Source organism: Orcinus orca, chromosome 1 (genome assembly GCF_937001465.1).
Source record: "Orcinus orca chromosome 1, mOrcOrc1.1, whole genome shotgun sequence".
NCBI classification, from domain to species: Eukaryota; Metazoa; Chordata; class Mammalia; order Artiodactyla; family Delphinidae; genus Orcinus; species Orcinus orca.
The window spans coordinates 62,319,597-62,337,629 of record NC_064559.1 but is presented as its reverse complement, the minus strand read 5'-3'; the positions used below and the strand labels follow the sequence as shown (position 1 = coordinate 62,337,629).

Genomic DNA, 18,033 nt, shown 5'->3' with positions numbered 1-18,033 from the left:
CCTTCTTCGGTGAATTGTCTGTTTAATCTTTTGCCCATTGTTTCATTTTTTATTGTTGAGTTTTGAGGGTTTTTAAAAGTATGTTCTGTGTATTTTTCAGGTATGTGACTCAATTTTTTTCTCTGAGTTGATGGCTAGTATTTTCATTTTCCTTACAGTATCTTTCAAAAAGGAGTTCTTTAATTTTAAAGAAACCCATTTTATCAAATTTATTATTTTGGGAGGGGAACCAATGTTGTGTCTAAAAATCTTTGTTTAACCAAATGTCACAACGATTTTCTCCTAAAAGTTTTATTTTATTTATTTATTTTTTTTGTGGTACGCGGGCTTCGCACTATTGTGGACTCTCCCATTGCGGAGCACAGGCTCCGGACCGCCCAGTGGCCATGGCTCATGGGCCCAGCCGCTCTGCGGCATGTGGGATCCTCCCGGACTGGGGCACGAACCTGTGTCCCCTGCATCGGCAGGTGGACTCTCAACCACTGCGCCACCAGGGAAGCCCACTCCTAAAAGTTTTGTACTTTTATGTTTTGCATTTGGATCGATGATCCATTTTGTGTTAATTTTTTCATAAAGTATGAGATACTGCTTTAAGTTCATTATTTTACATATGGATATCTGGTTTTCCAACATTGTTTTTCTCCACTGAACTTTTTTTGCATCATGATCATAAGTCATTTGACCACATCTATTTTCACCTATTTCTGGTCAGTACCTTTTCTCTTCCAGTGATTTATGATTATGCTTGTACCACACTGTCTATATTACTATAGCTTAATATTAACTCTTTTTTTTTTTTTTTTAAACATCTTTATTGGAGCATAATTGCTTTACAATGGTATGTTAGTTTCAGCTTCACAACAAAATGAATCAGTTATATATATATACATATGTTCCCATATCTCTTCCTGCTTGCGTCACCCTCCCTCCCACCCTCCCTATCCCACCCCTCCAGGCGGTCACAAAGCACCGAGCTGATCTCCCTGTGCTATGCGGCTGCTTCCCACTAGCTATCTACCTTACGTTTGGTAGTGTATACATGTCCATGCCTCTTTATTGCTTTGTCACCGTTTACCCTTCCCCCTCCCCATAGCCTCAAGTCCATTCTCTAGTAAGTCTGTGTCTTTATTCCTGTTTCACCCCTAGGTTTTTCATGACATTTTTTTTTTCTTAAATTCCATATATATGTGTTAGCATACGGTATTTGTCTCTCTCTTTCTGACTTACTTCACTCTGTATGACAGACTCTAGGTCTATCCACCTCATTACAAATAGCTCAATTTCGTCTCTTTTTATGGCTGAGTAATATTCCATTGTATATATGTGCCACATCTTCTTTATCCATTCATCCGATGATGGACACTTAGGTTGTTTCCATCTCTGGGCTATTGTAAATAGAGCTGCAATGAACATTTTGGTACATGACTCTTTTTGAATTATGGTTTTCTCAGGGTATATGCCCAGTAGTGGGATTGCTGGGTCATATGGTAGTTCTATTTGTAGCTTTTTAAGGAACCTCCATACTGTTCTCCACAGTGGCTGTATCAATTTACATTCCCACCAACAGTGTAAGAGGGTTCCCTTTTCTCCACACCCTCTCCAGCATTTATTGTTTCTAGATTTTTTGATGATGGCCATTCTGACTGGTGTGAGATGATATCTCATTGTAGTTTTGATTTGCATTTCTCTAATGATTAGTGATGTTGAGCATTCTTTCATGTGTTTGTTGGCAGTCTGTATATCTTCTTTGGAGAAATGTCTATTTAGGTCTTCTGCCCATTTTTGGATTGGGTTGTTTGTTCTTTTGTTATTAAGCTGCATGAGCTGCTTATAAATTTTGGAGATTAATCCTTCGTCAGTTGCTTCATTTGCAAATATTTTCTCCCATTCTGAGGGTTGTCTTTTGGTCTTCTTTATGGTTTCCTTTGCTGCGCAAAAGCTTTGAAGTTTCATTAGGTCCCATTTGTTTACTTTTGTTTTTATTTCCATTTCTCTAGGAGGTGGGTCAAAAAGGATCTTGCTGTGATTTATGTCATAGAGTGTTCTGCCTATGTTTTCCTCTAAGAGTTTGATAGTTTCTGGCCTTACATTTAGGTCTTTAATCCATTTTGAGCTTATTTTTGTGTATGGTGTTAGGGAGTGATCTAATCTCATACTTTTACATGTAGCTGTCCAGTTTTCCCAGCACCACTTATTGAATAGGCTGTCCTTTCTCCACTGTACATTTCTGCCTCCTTTGTCAAAGATAAGGTGACCATATGTGCATGGGTTTATCTCTGGGCTTTCTATCCTGTTCCATTGATCTATATTTCTGTTTTTGTGCCAGTACCATACTGTCTTGATTACTGTAGCTTTGTAGTATAGTCTGAAGTCAGGAAGCCTGATTCCTCCAGCTCCATTTTTCGTTCTCAAGATTGCTTTGGCTATTCGGGGTCTTTTGTGTTTCCATACAAATTGTGAGATTTTTTGTTCTAGTTCTGTGAAAAATGCCAGTGGTAGTTTCATAGGGATTGCATTGAATCTGTAGATTGCTTTGGGTAGTAGAGTCATTTTCACAATGTTGATTCTTCCAATCCAAGAACATGGTATATCTCTCCATCTATTTGTATCATTTTTAATTTCTTTCATCAGTGTCTTATAATTTTCTGCATACAGGTCTTTTGTCTCCTTAGGTAGGTTTATTCCTAGGTATTTTATTCTTTTTGTTGCAATGGTAAATGGGAGTGTTTTCTTGATTTCACTTTCAGATTTTTCATCCTTAGTGTATAGGAACGCCAGAGATTTCTGTGCATTAATTTTGTATCCTGCTACTTTACCAAATTCATTGATTAGCTCTAGTAGTTTTCTGGTAGCATCTTTAGGATTCTGTATGTATAGTATCATGTCATCTGCAAACAGTGACAGCTTTACTTCTTCTTTTCCGATTTGGATTCCTTTTATTTCCTTTTCTTCTCTGATTGCTGTGGCTAAAACTTCCAAAACTATGTTGAATAAGAGTGGTGAGAGTGGGCAACCTTGTCTTGTTCCTGATCTTAGTGGAAATGCTTTCAGTTTTTCACCATTGAGGACGATGTTGGCTGTGGGTTTGTTATATATGGCCTTTATTATGTTGAGGAAAGTTCCCTCTATGCCTACTTTCTGCAGGGTTTTTATCATAAATGGGTGTTGAATTTTGTCAAAAGCTTTCTCTGCATCTATTGAGATGATCATATGGTTTTTCTCCTTCAATTTGTTAATATGGTGTATCACGTTGATTGATTTGCGTATATTGAAGAATCCTTGCATTCCTGGAATAAACCCCACTTGATCATGGTGTATGATCCATTTAATGTGCTGTTGGATTCTGTTTGCTAGTATTTTGTTGAGGATCTTTGCATCTATGTTCATCAGTGATATTGGCCTGTAGTTTTCTTTCTTTGTGACATCCTTGTCTGGTTTTGGTATCAGGGTGATGGTGGCCTCGTAGAATGAGTTTGGGAGTGTTCCTCCCTCTGCTATATTTTGGAAGAGTCTGAGAAGGATAGGTGATAGCTCTTCTCTAAATGTTTGATAGAATTCGCCTGTGAAGCCATCTGGTCCTGGGCTTTTGCTTGTTGGAAGATTTTTAATCACAGTTTCAATTTCAGTGCTTGTGATTGGTCTGTTCATATTTTCTATTTCTTCCTGATTCAGTCTTGGCAGGTTGTGCCTTTCTAAGAATTTGTCCATTTCTTCCACGTTGTCCATTTTATTGGCATAGAGTTGCTTGTAGTAATCTCTCATGATCTTTTGTATTTCTGCAGTGTCAGTTGTTACTTCTCCTTTTTCATTTCTAATTCTATTGATTTGAGTCTTCTCCCTTTTTTTCTTGATGAGTCTGGCTAATGGTTTATCAATTTTGTTTATCCTTTCAAAGAACCAGCTTTTAGTTTTATTGATCTTTGCTATCGTTTCCTTCATCTCTTTTTCATTTATTTCTGATCTGATTTTTATGATTTCTTTCCTCCTGCTAACTTTGGGGTTTTTTTGTTTTTCTTTCTCTAATTGCTTTAGGTGCAAGGTTAGGTTGTTTATTCGAGATGTTTCCTGTTTCTTAAGGTAAGATTGTATTGCTATAAACTTCCCTCTTAGAACTGCTTTTGCTGCATCCCATAGATTTTGAGTCGTCGTGTCTCCATTGTCATTTGTTTCTAGGTATTTTTTGATTTCCCCTTTGATTTCTTCAGTGATCACTTCGTTATTAAGTAGTGTATTGTTTAGCCTCCATGTGTTTGTATTTTTTACAGATCTTCTCCTGTGATTGATATCGAGTCTCATAGCGTTGTGGTCGGAAAAGATACTTGATACAATTTCAATTTTCTTAAATTTACCAAGGCTTGATTTGTGACCCAAGATATGATCTATCCTGGAGAATGTTCCATGAGCACTTGAGAAAAATGTGTATTCTGTTGTTTTTGGATGGAATGTCCTATAAATATCAATTAACTCCATCTCATTTAATGTATCATTTAAAGCTTGTGTTTCCTTATTTATTTTCATTTTGGATGATCTGTCCATTGGTGAAAGTGGGGTGTTAAAGTCCCCTACTATGAATGTGTTACTGTCGATTTCCCCTTTTATGGTTGTCAGTATTTGCCTTATGTATTGAGGTGCACCTATGTTGGGTGCATAAATATTTACAATTGTTATATCTTCCTCTTGGATCGATCCCTTGATCATTATGTAGTGTCCTTCTTTGTCTCTTCTAATAGTCTTTGTTTTAAAGTCTATTTTGTCTGATATGAGAATTGCTACTCCAGCTTTCTTTTGGTTTCCATTTGCATGAAATACCTTTTTCCATCCCCTTACTTTCAGTCTGTATGTGTCTCTAGGTCTGAGGTGGGTCTCTTGTAGACAGCAAATATATGGGTCTTGTTTTTGTATCCATTCAGCCAATCTGTGTCTTTTGGTGGGAGCATTTAGTCCATTTACATTTAAGGTAATTATCGATATGTGTGTTCCCATTCCCATTTTCTTAATTGTTTTGGGTTTGTTATTGTAGGTCTTTTCCTTCTTTTGTGTTTCTTGCCTAGAGAAGTTCCTTTAGCAGTTGTTGTAGAGCTGGTTTGGTGGTGCTGAACTCTCTCAGCTTTTGCTTGTCTGTAAAGGTTTTAATTTCTCCATCAAATCTGAATGAGATCCTTGCTGGGTAGAGTAATCTTGGTTGCAGGTTTTTCTCCTTCAACACTTTCAATATGTCCTGCCACTCCCTTCTGGCTTGCAGAGTTTCTGCTGAAAGATCAGCTGTTAACCTTATGGGGATTCCCTTGTGTGTTATTTGTTGTTTTTCCCTTGCTGCTTTTAATATGTTTTCTTTGTATTTAATTTTTGACAGTTTGATTAATATGTGTCTTGGCGTATTTCTCCTTGGATTTATCCTGTATGGGACTCTCTGTGCTTCCTGGACTTGATTAACTATTTCCTTTCCCATATTAGGGAAGTTTTCAACTATAATCTCTTCAAATATTTTCTCAGTCCCTTTCTTTTTCTCTTCTTCTTCTGGAACCCCTATAATTCGAATGTTGGTACGTTTAATGTTGTCCCAGAGGTCTCTGAGACTGTCCTCAGTTCTTTTCATTCTTTTTTCTTTATTCTGCTCTGCAGTAGTTATTTCCACTATTTTATCTTCCAGGTCACTTATCCGTTCTTCTGCCTCAGTTATTCTGCTATTGATCCCATCTAGAGTACTTTTAATTTCATTTATTGTGTTGTTCATCGTTGCTTGTTTCATCTTTAGTTCTTCTAGGTCCTTGTTAACTGATTCTTGCATTTTGTCCATTCTATTGTCCATTCTATCTCCAAGATTTCGGATCAACTTTACTATCATTATTCTGAATTCTTTTTCAGGTAGACTGCCTATTTCCTCTTCATTTGTTAGGTCTGATGGGTTTTTATCTTGCTCCTTCATCTGCGGTGTGTTTTTCTGTCTTTTCATTTTGCTTATCTTACTGTGTTTGGGGTCTCCTTTTTTGCAGGCTGAAGGTTCGTAGTTCCTGTTGTTTTTTGTGTCTGTCCCCAGTGGCTAAGGTTGGTTCAGTGGGTTGTGTAGGCTTCCTGGTGGAGGGTACTAGTGCCTGTGTTCTGGTGGATGAGGCTAGATCTTGTCTTTCTGGTGGGCAGGTCCACGTCTGGTGGTGTGTTTTGGGGTGTCTGTAGACTTATTATGATTTTGGGCCGCCTCTCTGCTAATGGGTGGGGTTGTGTTCCTGTCTTGCTAGTTGTTTGGCATAGGGTGTCCAGCACTGTAGCTTGCTGGTCGTTGAGTGAAGCTGGGTGCTGGCGTTGAGATGGAGATCTCTCGGAGATTTTTGCTGTTTGATATTATGTGCAGCTGGGAGGTCTCTTGTGGATCAGTGTCCTGAAGTTGGCTCTCCCACCTCAGAGGCACAGCACTGACTCCTGGCTGCAGCACCAAGAGCCTTTCATCCACAGGGCTCCTTAATTTGGGATGATTCGTTGTCTATTCAGGTATTCCACAGATGCAGGGTATATCAAGTTGATTGTGGAGCTTTAATCCCCTGCTTCTGAGGCTGCAGGGAGAGATTTCCCTTTCTCTTCTTTGTTCTCACAGTTCCCAGGGGCTCAGCTTTGGATTTAGCCCCGCCTGTGCGTGTAGGTCGCCGGAGGGCGTCTGTTCTTTGCTCAGACAGGACGGGGTTAAAGGAGCCGCTGATTCGGAGGCTCTGGCTCACTCAGGCCCGGGGGTAGGGAGGGGCACGGAGTGTGGGGTGGGCCTGCGGTGGCAGAGGCCGGCGAGACGTTGCAGCCTGAGGCGCGCCTGTGCGTTCTCCCGGGGGAGTTGTCCCTGGATCCCGGGACCCTGGCAGTGGCGGGCTGCACAGGCTCCCCGGAAGGGCGTGTGGGTAGTGACCTGTGTTCGCACACAGGCCTCCCGGTGGCGGCAGCAGCGGCCTTAGCGTCTCATGTCTGTCTCTGGGCTCCGCACTTTTAGCCGCGGCTCGCGCCCGTCCCTGGAGCTCTCTCAAGCAGCGTTCTTAATCCCCTCTCCTCGTGCACCAGGAAACAAAGAGGGACATAAAAGTCTCTTGCCTCTTCGGCAGTTCCAGACTTCTCCCCGGACTCTCTCCCGGCCAGCCGCGGTGCACTAATGCCCTGCAGGCTGTGTTCACGCCGCCAACCTCAGTCCTCTCCCAGCGCTCCGACAAAAGCCGAAAGCCGGAGCCTCAGCTCCCAGTCCCGCCCGCTCCGGCGGGCGAGCAGACAAGCCTCTCGGCTGGCGAGTTCCGGTCGGCCCGAACTTCTGCGCTGGAATCTGTCCGCTTTGCCCTCCGCACCCCTGTTGCTGTGGTCTCCTCCGCGGCTCCCAAGCTCCCCCACTCCGCCTCCCGAAGTCTCCACCCGCGAAGGGGCTTCCTAGTGTGTGGACACTTTTCCTCCTTCACAGCTCTCTCCCGCTGGTGCAGGACCCGTCCCTGTCCTTTTGTCTCTGTTTAGTTTTTTCTTTTGCCCTACCCAGGTACGTGGGGGGTTTCTTGCCTTTTGGGAGGTCTGAGGTCTTCTGCCAGCGTTCAGTAGATGCTCTGTAGGAGTTGTTCCACGCGTAGATGTATTTCTGGTGTATCTGTGGGGAGGAACGTGATCTCCGCGTCTTACTCTTCCGCCATCTTCCCGGAAGTCAAGCAATATTAACTCTTAAAACTGGGTAGTATATGTCCTTTCTTCTTCTTCTTCAAAATTGTTTAAGGTATTTTAGGTCTTTTGTATTTCCACATGGATTTGATAATTAAATTGTCAGTTTTTACCAAAATTCCTCCTGGGATTTATTTGAATCTATATATCAATTTAGGGAGAATTGACAACAATTATTAAATCTTCCAATCCATGATGGCAGTATATCTCCCTTATCTAGGACTTTAATTTTACTTGGCAATGTTTTATAATTTTCAGTTTGTGTGTCTTAAGACTTACCCGTAAATATTTCATATTTTTTAATGTTATTGTAAATGGTATTATCTTTAAAATTTCAATTTCTGATGGTTTTGTTGCTAGTATTTTCACATGCAGTTCATTTTTATATATTGATCTTGTATTCTGCAGTTTTGCTACACTCACTTATTAGCTCTAGTAACTTTTTACAAAAAGATTACATAGAATTTTCTCCTTAGATGATTATGTCATCTGTGAATATAGAGACAATTTTTCTTCTTTTCCCATCTGGACTCCTTTTATTTCTTTTTCTTATCTTATCACACTTATTAGAACTTTCAGTCCAATACTGAATAAAAGTGGTAAGACTAAACATCCTTCCCTTGTTTTGATCTTTGATCTTTCACTATTAACTATGGCAGAAGGTATATTTCAATAATGCTTTTTAGCAGGTTCAGTTAATTCTGTTCATATTCTTACACTTATCGGGAATGGATATTGGATTTTGTCATGTGTTTTCTCTGTATTTTTTCATTTTTTGAAAGGATTGTATTGCTTTTCTTTTAGTTTCTTTTTTTATAGTAGAAAAGATATTTTTACAATTTTAAACATTTAATATTTATTGAGAATTGTTTTGCTCTGTGTAGCTGCAGTCCATCTTGAAAAACATTTCACATGGACTTGAGATTAATGTGCATTCCACTCTTTTTTTTTTCTTAAACATCTTTAATTGGATCTTTTAGTTTCTTAACAGGGTGAATTACATTTATTTTTCAAACATTAAGACCAACTTAACATTCCAGAGATAAACCTCACCTGGTCATATATTGATATATTATCCTCTTTCTGTGGTGTTGTATTCATTTTGTTAAGGACTTTTTTTTTTGCAGACGTGTTCATGAGAGATGATCTTTAGCTTTGTTTTCTTGCACTGTCTTTGGGTTTGTTGTTAGCATAATGCTGCCTTATTGCAATAACTTGGAAAGTTTGTCCTCTTCAATTTTCTGAAAGAGTTTGTGTAGAAATGGTAATATTTGTTTCTTATATGTTTGGGAGCATTCACCAATAAAGCCATCTGGTCCTAGAGTTTTCTTTGTAGGATGTTTATAACTGCATATTTATTTCTTAAAATGAATATTTGGTGATTCAGGTTATATCTTTCTGCTTTAATGAGCTTTGGTATTTTATCCTTTTCAAGGAACCTGTTTCATCTATATTGCTGAATTTGTTGGTGTAAGTTGTTCACAGTACTTCCTTACTATCCTTTTAATATCTGTAGAATCTATAGTGATGTCACTTCTGTCACTCTTGATATTGGTAGTTTGTATTCTTCTCTCTTTCTCTCTCTATTATTCTTAGCAGTCTGAGTAGAGATTTCATCAATTTTAATGATCATCTCTAAGAACGAACTTTGGTTTCCATGGTTTTCTCTATTTTCTTGTTTTCTTTTTCTATTTTTGATCTCCATTTTTTCCTTTCTTCTGTTTACTATGGTGAGTTTCATTGTTCTCTTTCTTCTAGTTTCTTAAAGTAGAGGCTGAAGTTACTGATTTGAGACCTTTATCCTTTCTAATACAGGCAGTTAGTAAAATAAAATTTCCACTGAGTATTCCTTTAGGTAAATTTCACTAATTTTGATATGCTGAACTTCCATTTCTCTTCTATTAGTAAATTAGTAAATATATTTTCTAGTTTCCATTGTGATTTCTTCTTTGATTCATCATTTATTGAGAAACATGTCATTTAGTTTCCAAATATTTGGAAATATTTGAATATTTGAGTTGTTTTCCAGCTTGGGCTTAATTGCAATTGAAGCTATTTTAATCACTTGTGTAACTGTCTTTGTATGGATTGATTTACAATGATTATTTTCTAGTTAAATCCATCTCAGTCAGAATATGTACTTTGTATGACTTAAATCCTTTTAATTTTAATGAGACTGGTTTTGTGTTCCAGAATATAGTCTATTGGTAAATTTATCTTATGCACTTTAAAAACTGCTTATTCTTTTGTTTGTAGAGTGTTCCATAAATATCAGTTATGTCAAGATGACTGATAACCATGTTCAATTCTTCTGTATTCTTACTGATTTTCTGATTGTTCTATCAATTATTGAAACAGGTGTGTTGAAATCTAATATTTTTGGACTGTTTCTCCACTCAGTTCTGTCAATTACTGCTTCATATATTTCAAAAATCTGTTTTTAGTTACATAAACATTCAGGATTTTGATGTTTCTATTCTTGGATTGACCCATTTATCATTGTAAAATGACTCTCTTTATCCCCATTAATACTCTTTGCTTTGAAATTTGCTATTTATATAGCAGATCTAGCTTTCTCATTATTAGAGTTATTGTGGTATCTCTTTCTTCTGTCCTTTTATTTTTAGTCTAGGTATCTGTGTCTTTATATTTAAAGTTAGATTCTTACAGGCAATTTATAGTTGGGTTTTGCTTTTTTATCCAATCTAGCAACATCTGCCTTTTATTTAATTGGGCTGTTTATATCATTTACAATTAATGTGATTATTGATATGTAGGTATCTGAATTTAAATTTTGTGTCTTGCTCTTTGTTTTCCCTCTGTTCCTGTTGCATCAGTTTTTTCCCCTTCTTCTGTTTTTTGGAAGAACTGAGTATTTTTGTGATTCCACTTTACCTCCTTTGTTGATTTATTAGCTATAACTTTTTTTTGTTGATGTTTTAGTGTATGCTTTAGGGTTTATAGTATACATCATGAACTTTATCACAGTGTACCATCAAGTAATATGGTACCACTTCAAATATAGTATAAGGATCTTATAATACTGTACTTTCAGTTTTCTTCTCCTGGAATTTTGGATATTTTTTTCTTACATTTTATTCTTATATGTTTCATAATTTCCTTAATACATTGTTAATATTCTTCCTTTAATAGTCAATTATCTTTAAAAAGATTTTAAAACAAAGTAAAAATTATATTATGTTTACTTACATATTTATTATTTCTAATCTTAAATTCCTTTGCATAGATCCAGATTATGACAGGTATTATTTTCCTTTTACAAGAAGGATTTTAGAAGATGTATTTATATTGTGCTTGTCTGTTATTGTAGAGGTTTGGAAAATTATCCTGTAAAATACCAAATAGTAAATATTTTAGGCTTTGTGTGCCATATAATCTTTGTCACAACTACTCAAATATGCCATTGTGTCAGGAAAGCAGACTTGGATAATATGTAAATGATTGGATGTGGCTGAGTTTCATTCAAACTCTTATTTACAAAAATAATGGGTCATAGTTAGGTAAGAGGCATCCTTTACTGACTTCTATGCTACTGAATAATCTTTCAGCTTTCTTATTTCTGAAAAAGTCTAGTTTATTTTTGTTTTAGAAAGATATTTCTGTGGGTATAGAATTCTAGTTTGACAGTTTTTTTTTTTTCTTTTACTACTTTAAAGATGTTACTCCACTGATTTCTGGCAAGAAATCTTATTTTTAATCACTGGTTTTACATAATTTGAGAGCAATGTATTTCTTTATTTTTATTGCTTTAGTATTTTAAGAGTAAATCACAATTTATGTTCTTATTCTCTTACTGGCCATTTGGGTTGTTTCAAGTATTTAGCTAATATGAATCATGCTGCTATGAACTTTCTGGTACACATCTTTAGGTGCCTTTATGCATACATTTATTTGTAGTGGAATTGCTGGGTCATGGGAGAGGCATATGACCAGCTTTAGTAGATACTGACACATGGTTTTTCAAAGTGATGGTACTGTTTTACAGCCCCATCAATGACGTGTGAAAGCCCTAGTTGCTCCATGTCCTCATTGACATTTGATATTAATCTAGTCCCTTTCATTTTGGTCATTCTGGTGATGTGTAGTGATATTTACTTAGGATTATAATTTGTGTTTAGTTGATCACTAATGAATCTGAGCACCTTTTCATGTATACATAGGAATATACCTTCCATTGTTTATGGGTACATAAAAACCTTTGTGAGAATGCTAAATACCCAATTTTGGCAGTTTCTACTTCTAAGGACAGAGAAGGGGAGGAATTTGTTGGACAGGAGGGTTCACAGAGGGCCTCAACTTACAGTATTATTGCTAAACCAGAAGTGGATACAGGAATATCTAAAATGTTTCATTTCTTTACAAAATTTAATTTTTGTAAAATATGCATAATATAACATTTGCCATTCAAACCATTTTTAACTGTACTGTTCGTGACATTTAGTACTTCTACATTGTTATAGAACCATTACCATCACTCAAAAAATTTTTGAGAGGTCAGTTTAAATGCTTAATTCAGCATCACATAGTTTTTATAAACATTATCAGAGAGTAAAATTTTACAGTGTATTTCTAATACAAGTGTAAATTCACATCCAGAAAACAAAAATTTGGCTATTCAAAGTTTGAACAAGCTTCCAAGGGTAGGATTTTTCTTGTCAAGTTGTTAGGAGTTTATAATGTAAAGAGCTTTCTGTCTGAAGGTACATTAATGTCAAACTTCAAAGTAATGAGTCACATTAATTCAACAGTTACCTCTTGCATATTTCTATATGTAGAGCACTATTTTGCATTATGATACGGGTAAGTCATAAATAATTAAAATAAATGGTTCTTAGTTGCTTTTGCCATAATCATTTTATGATTTAGCAGTAATGTTTTTCAAAGTCATCTGCTTAAATGTTCACAAACATTACCTGTACTTTTGTTTTCATCTTCAGATTATGACTGTACCTAATGACCCGTATACTTTTCTCTCTTGTGGTGAAGATGGAACTGTTAGGTGGTTTGATACACGCATCAAAACTAGCTGCACAAAAGAAGATTGCAAAGATGTAAGAATCAAGTTTTTGTACAAATGATGAAAAAATTAAGATTATACTTAAAATTGGGTAGTGAGTTAACTCTGTTATGAGCTTACGGATAAATTAAGAATTTTTTATTTTATAAAATTTTCAATAAGTATATTTTTATAATCAAAAAAATCTTAATTAAAATGTTAATAGTAAAGTTAAGGAACTTATACTTAAATTGTACAGTTCAAATATATTTATAAAAATTTATATAATTTTTCAGTATATACCATAGCATTATAAAAACTTGAAGTATTTATCAGTATATTCCATTTATTTATGGAGGCAATTTTGGCTTACCAATAGCAGTGATAAAAGCATGTAGAAGTTCAGTGTCTTTTTATTTTTACCCTGTCCTTTAAACCAAGATTTATTTATATGCTATCTTTTGTTTTAGACAGTTAGATCCCATTTTATCAACATGTTCATTCAGATTTAGCTCACTTCTCTAAAGATAGAGCTTCACTATCAATTTTGTATTTTTTAAAATAGTATTTTAAACTTGAAAAAGACCTGAGTAATCAGTCAGTGTAAGGCCCCAGACAACTAACCCTAAATGTTATTTAGAGACAGTAGCTTTTGTCTCAGATCATTTTAGAGTAGTAAATGAAGTAAGCAAGTACTGCTAAATACATTTTTACTGATAGTTACAAAAAAAAAAGTTACTAGTAATCAGGTTGAGTGTTTGCTAATTAAACCAGTTACTATTGTTAACATACTTTAGGTGGAGAAAAGATTATTTTATACATTGAAACAGAGAAGAAAAAAAATAGAAATAAAAAAATTTTGTCAGTTTTTATATTGTATACATGTATACACATACACAATTAGGAACGTTGAACTGAAAGCAGAAATAAGTTTAAAATAGCAGGTTGTTTATTAGGGGCATTTGGTTTACCTGTTTCTTAGTAAATAATAGGTCCTAAAATTTGTTATGTCAAAATCTTTTAAGCAGTAGTTTCATATACAATGTAGTTGGATTTAATTTTGCTTTTATAATCAAAAACTCTGTAAAACTAAAGAATAAAGTAAAGCTAATAAGTGAAATATTGTTAAATTTTTTCTCAGTAAAACTTTTGATTTCTTTATATGTAAAAAGGAATAGAAAGAGTATAAAGAAAATTGGTAACTAGGGTAATTCTTAAATCCTAAAAATTTAGAATTATGAGCAGTATTTGGTGAATAAATTCTATGTAATAGGAATAATGTTCTGAGGCCCATAATTAAATACATAAAACTTAGCATAAATGTAACTTACAAACTCAGCTATTCTGAGAAGAGTGAGGAGTTAGAGTTGTAGACAAAATAGTATAGAATTAACAGTACCTTAAAGCTATATCTTTGGAGTGATAACTCTTATATTTTCTAATGCTTGTATAGAGATAAGTAGTGACATTATAGTGAAGCCTGTCTTTGACATGGCTTCAATTTTATATGTATGTATGTACTTTGTTTTTGAACGGGTAAGGAGGCAGATTTTATAAGTTAAAAATATAAAATTTTAATATCAGGTTATGATATTTTTGTTATATTTTAATAGCAGTAATTAAAATTAAAATATCATGAGTACCATATAAAATGATTATACTTATGATAGACAAAGGTTGATTATACCTCCATGTTTACTGTCCAGTGGACCAATGATCGCAGGCATTTCTAATGACATTAATGACTTAATGACATATTACATAGGTAATGTATGAGTTTTTGAATATTTCTAAAGATGATCATTTTATTCCTGAGTATGAGAATATTTAGGAGGCATGTTGGTTTTTTTCCTCCCTCATTGTCATACTGACTGAATTAGGATTTCTGAAAAAGATTTTCTTGTTCTAATTGAAGGGAAAATGTTTTAAATAGACTATTATCTGTTGTAAAGCTTATGTAACTGGTATTTTTTTATCTTTTGTAGGATATTTTAATTAACTGCCGACGTGCTGCCACATCTGTAGCTATTTGTCCACCAATACCATATTATCTTGCTGTTGGTTGTTCTGATAGCTCAGTACGAATATATGATAGGCGAATGCTGGGTACAAGAGCTACAGGTAAAAAGACATATATTGGAGAAAATATGAGATCCTATCAGTTCAAAGGATAAATCTTTTTTTAAATATAAATTTGTTTAGTTTTGGCTGCATTGGGTCTTCATTGCTACATGCAGGCTTTCTCTAGTTGCGGTGAGCGGGGTCTACTCTTCATTGTGGTGTGTGGGCTTCTCATTGCGGTGGCTCCTCTTGTTGCGGAGCACAGGCTCTAGGTGTGCGGGCTTCAGTAGTTGTGGCTTTCGGGCTCTAGAGCGCAGGCTCAGTAGTTGTGGCGCATGGGCTTAGTTGCTCCGCGGCACGTGGGATCTTCCCAGACCAGGGCTCGAACCCATGTCCCCTGCATTGGCAGGCGGATTCTTAACCACTGCACTACCAGGGAAGTCCCCAAAGGATAAATCTTTATGATGTATTGCAATTTAAAAATTTCATTAGTTTCACGTAAAATTTAGTAAATAGAATGTATTTAAATACTATGGATTATTATAAAAAATAGCATTTCACCAAGTTTTTATGACCCATCAGTGTGATACTTTTGCAGTTTATCACTTTAAAAAGTTGTAACACTTAATATATTAATTTCCTGGGTCTATCATAACAAATTACTCTAAACTGGGTGGCTTAAAATAACAGAAATGTATTCTCTGACATTTCTGGAGGCTAAATGTCTAAAATCAAGATGTTGCAGGGTGGTTTTCTGCTGGAGGCTCTCATGGAGAATCTATTGCCTGCTTCTCTCCTAGATTCTGGAGGTTGCTGACAATCCTTAGCATCCCTTGGCTTTTAAATGTATCAGTCCAATCTCTGCTTCCATATTTACATGCTATTCTCTCCTGTGTATCTGTGCCTGCATTTCCCTCTTCTTATAAGAAAACTAGTTACATTGTATTTAAGGGTCACCATAATCCAGTATGACCTCATCTTGATAATTACATCTACAAAGACCCTATTTCTAAATGAGGTCACGTTCTGTTTCTTGTTGGACATGAATTTTCAGGGGACACTCTTCAGCTCACAACACTTGGCTTTCCTAATTTCTCTTTGCCATCTTTTCAATCAAGGGGATAATAGTAAGCGTGGTGGAGAGAAAAGTTAGGAAAGAACAGTGACTTGAGTGTGTATTAATATATAACATATTTATGCCTACTTAGTAGCCTAGCTAAAGTACTGTAAATGATGCTGCAGTACTGAATTTGGATTTGCCTTAAACTCCTATTTGTTCCTCATCTGCTTTGGGATCAAACCACTTCTGAAATATTCACCTCAAAGCTAACTTCCATTAGCATTTTCTGTCAAGGAAGGTCAAGATTGCACATTCTTTCTCTCTCTCTCTCTCTCTCTCTCTCTCTGTCTCTCTGTCTCTCTGTCTCACTCACACACACACACACACACACACACACACACCCCAAATATACATACATATGTACACATTTATATATATATTCACATATTTTATGGCATCAAAAATAAAAGTTGACTTGGGTCAGAAATTAACAATGTTGATCTCAATGTCAGTTTATGTCCAGTGAAAATGGACCTAGATTACTGAAATGGGAAAACCAGATGGGATCTTTTTTCTTTTCTTGAACTGTGATTGAGGAGTCTTGTCTATTTGGACATGCATGTTTAGGGGGAACAGTAATAATATATGGAACTGTAGGCTCAGTTATCATTTCTCAACAGATGGGACATGATTGAAATTTTGGGCAGGGCAGGATAATACAGCTTTGCGGGATTCTTAGAATTTAGCATTCCTGGGTCTGCAGAGCACAAAGTGCCAGTCGTACCTCTCCCTATCATATTGCATTATGTTGACGACCACCAAAATTAATTAAAATTAGAGTGGTATTCCCACTCTGTTATCTTATAAGAGGAGAATTTCATGGCAATCAAAAACCTTTTAATGACATAAAGTAAAAGGTAAATCATATTAAAAAGATACTGTACTGTTTTATCTAGTATGCTAGTAAATATCAGCTTTCCGATTTATATTATAAAATTATATTATCTTAATGTGGGGAATTTTTAAGAGATGATTTAGTGTGACTGTAATCACAATATAAAATTGATTAAATAACTCATATTTCCAATAAAACATTGATGTAATCTGGAATTCTAGAAAATCATGAATTCTTTTTGGAAGATATGTAACCTTTATATTATATTCATTTTTATTTTGTTACAAAATTTGACTGATGATTAAAGAGTCTTTTCCAGAAATAGAATATGATCGCTTGGATTTATATTGCTACGTTAAATCACATATCTCATAATTCAGATTAAGAGTTTTTCAAGTGTTTTTCTTGAAAAATATTCTGAATTTTAAACAATTCCTTTTTTCTTATTTAGGGAATTATGCAGGTCGAGGAACTACTGGAATGGTTGCCCGTTTTATCCCTTCCCATCTTAATAACAAGTCCTGCAGGGTGACATCTCTGTGTTACAGTGAAGATGGTCAAGAGATTCTTGTTAGTTACTCTTCAGATTACATATATCTTTTTGACCCAAAAGATGATACAGCACGAGAACTTAAAACTCCTTCTGCAGAAGAGAGAAGAGAAGAGGTAAGTGTACTCAAAACCATATTCTTTATTGAATTCAGAAAACATTAACTCACTAACTCCTGGAGCATTAATTCAGTAACTCCTAGGGCCTGAAGGGCTTCAAAAAATAGAGTTAATTTTCATGGCATTTACAGTCTAAGGAGCAAAGACATGAAAATACGCATGAAAGAATGGGAGTAATAAATAAGGATAAGGTGCTAGGCGAAAGTATTTTTAAAGAGAAAATATTTAATAGCAAAATGTTTTTCCAAGTTTATGGATGCACAGCAGCAGGCAAGAAAGATGAACAGTTCTGACAGTTGCAGAAGAGGCAATTAAAATAATAAATAAATGTGATGTATAAACTTCCAAGAGACTAAATGTTTATATTCATGCAACAATGTTTACTATTCATATGTTGATAGCAGTCCATCCTGTCTTCTCCTGATTCTGCCTCTTTCACAGTTATGAATTAGTGACATGTAATATTATCTCTAGGTACATTTTGTAAAACAATGACCCGTATGAGTGAGTGAGAAAAAGGTAAGTTAAAGTGTCTGAACATACACACACAACACAACACATACACAGAATTGGGAGAGGAGGGGATTGCTGTCCTCATATAAATAGTGAATGGTAATAGGTAAAACTCCTATTGGTGCATGAATATAAACATTTAGTCTTTTA

General features: G+C 35.6%; 1 protein-coding gene across 10 annotated transcripts in view; it reads left to right on the top strand.

Moving 5' to 3' along the window:
* Positions 1 to 18,033, top strand: part of DCAF6 (DDB1 and CUL4 associated factor 6) — a 179,938-nt gene that overhangs the window by 71,752 nt on the left and 90,153 nt on the right. For all 10 annotated transcript variants that reach the window (XM_033428015.2, XM_049715486.1, XM_049715488.1 and 7 more), the window contains 3 exons: positions 12,627 to 12,740; positions 14,671 to 14,806; positions 17,153 to 17,367. In XM_033428015.2, the coding sequence (XP_033283906.1) occupies positions 12,630 to 12,740; positions 14,671 to 14,806; positions 17,153 to 17,367 (462 nt within the window). In that variant the 5' untranslated portion in view covers positions 12,627 to 12,629. The remainder of the gene's footprint in view (positions 1 to 12,626; positions 12,741 to 14,670; positions 14,807 to 17,152; positions 17,368 to 18,033) is intronic.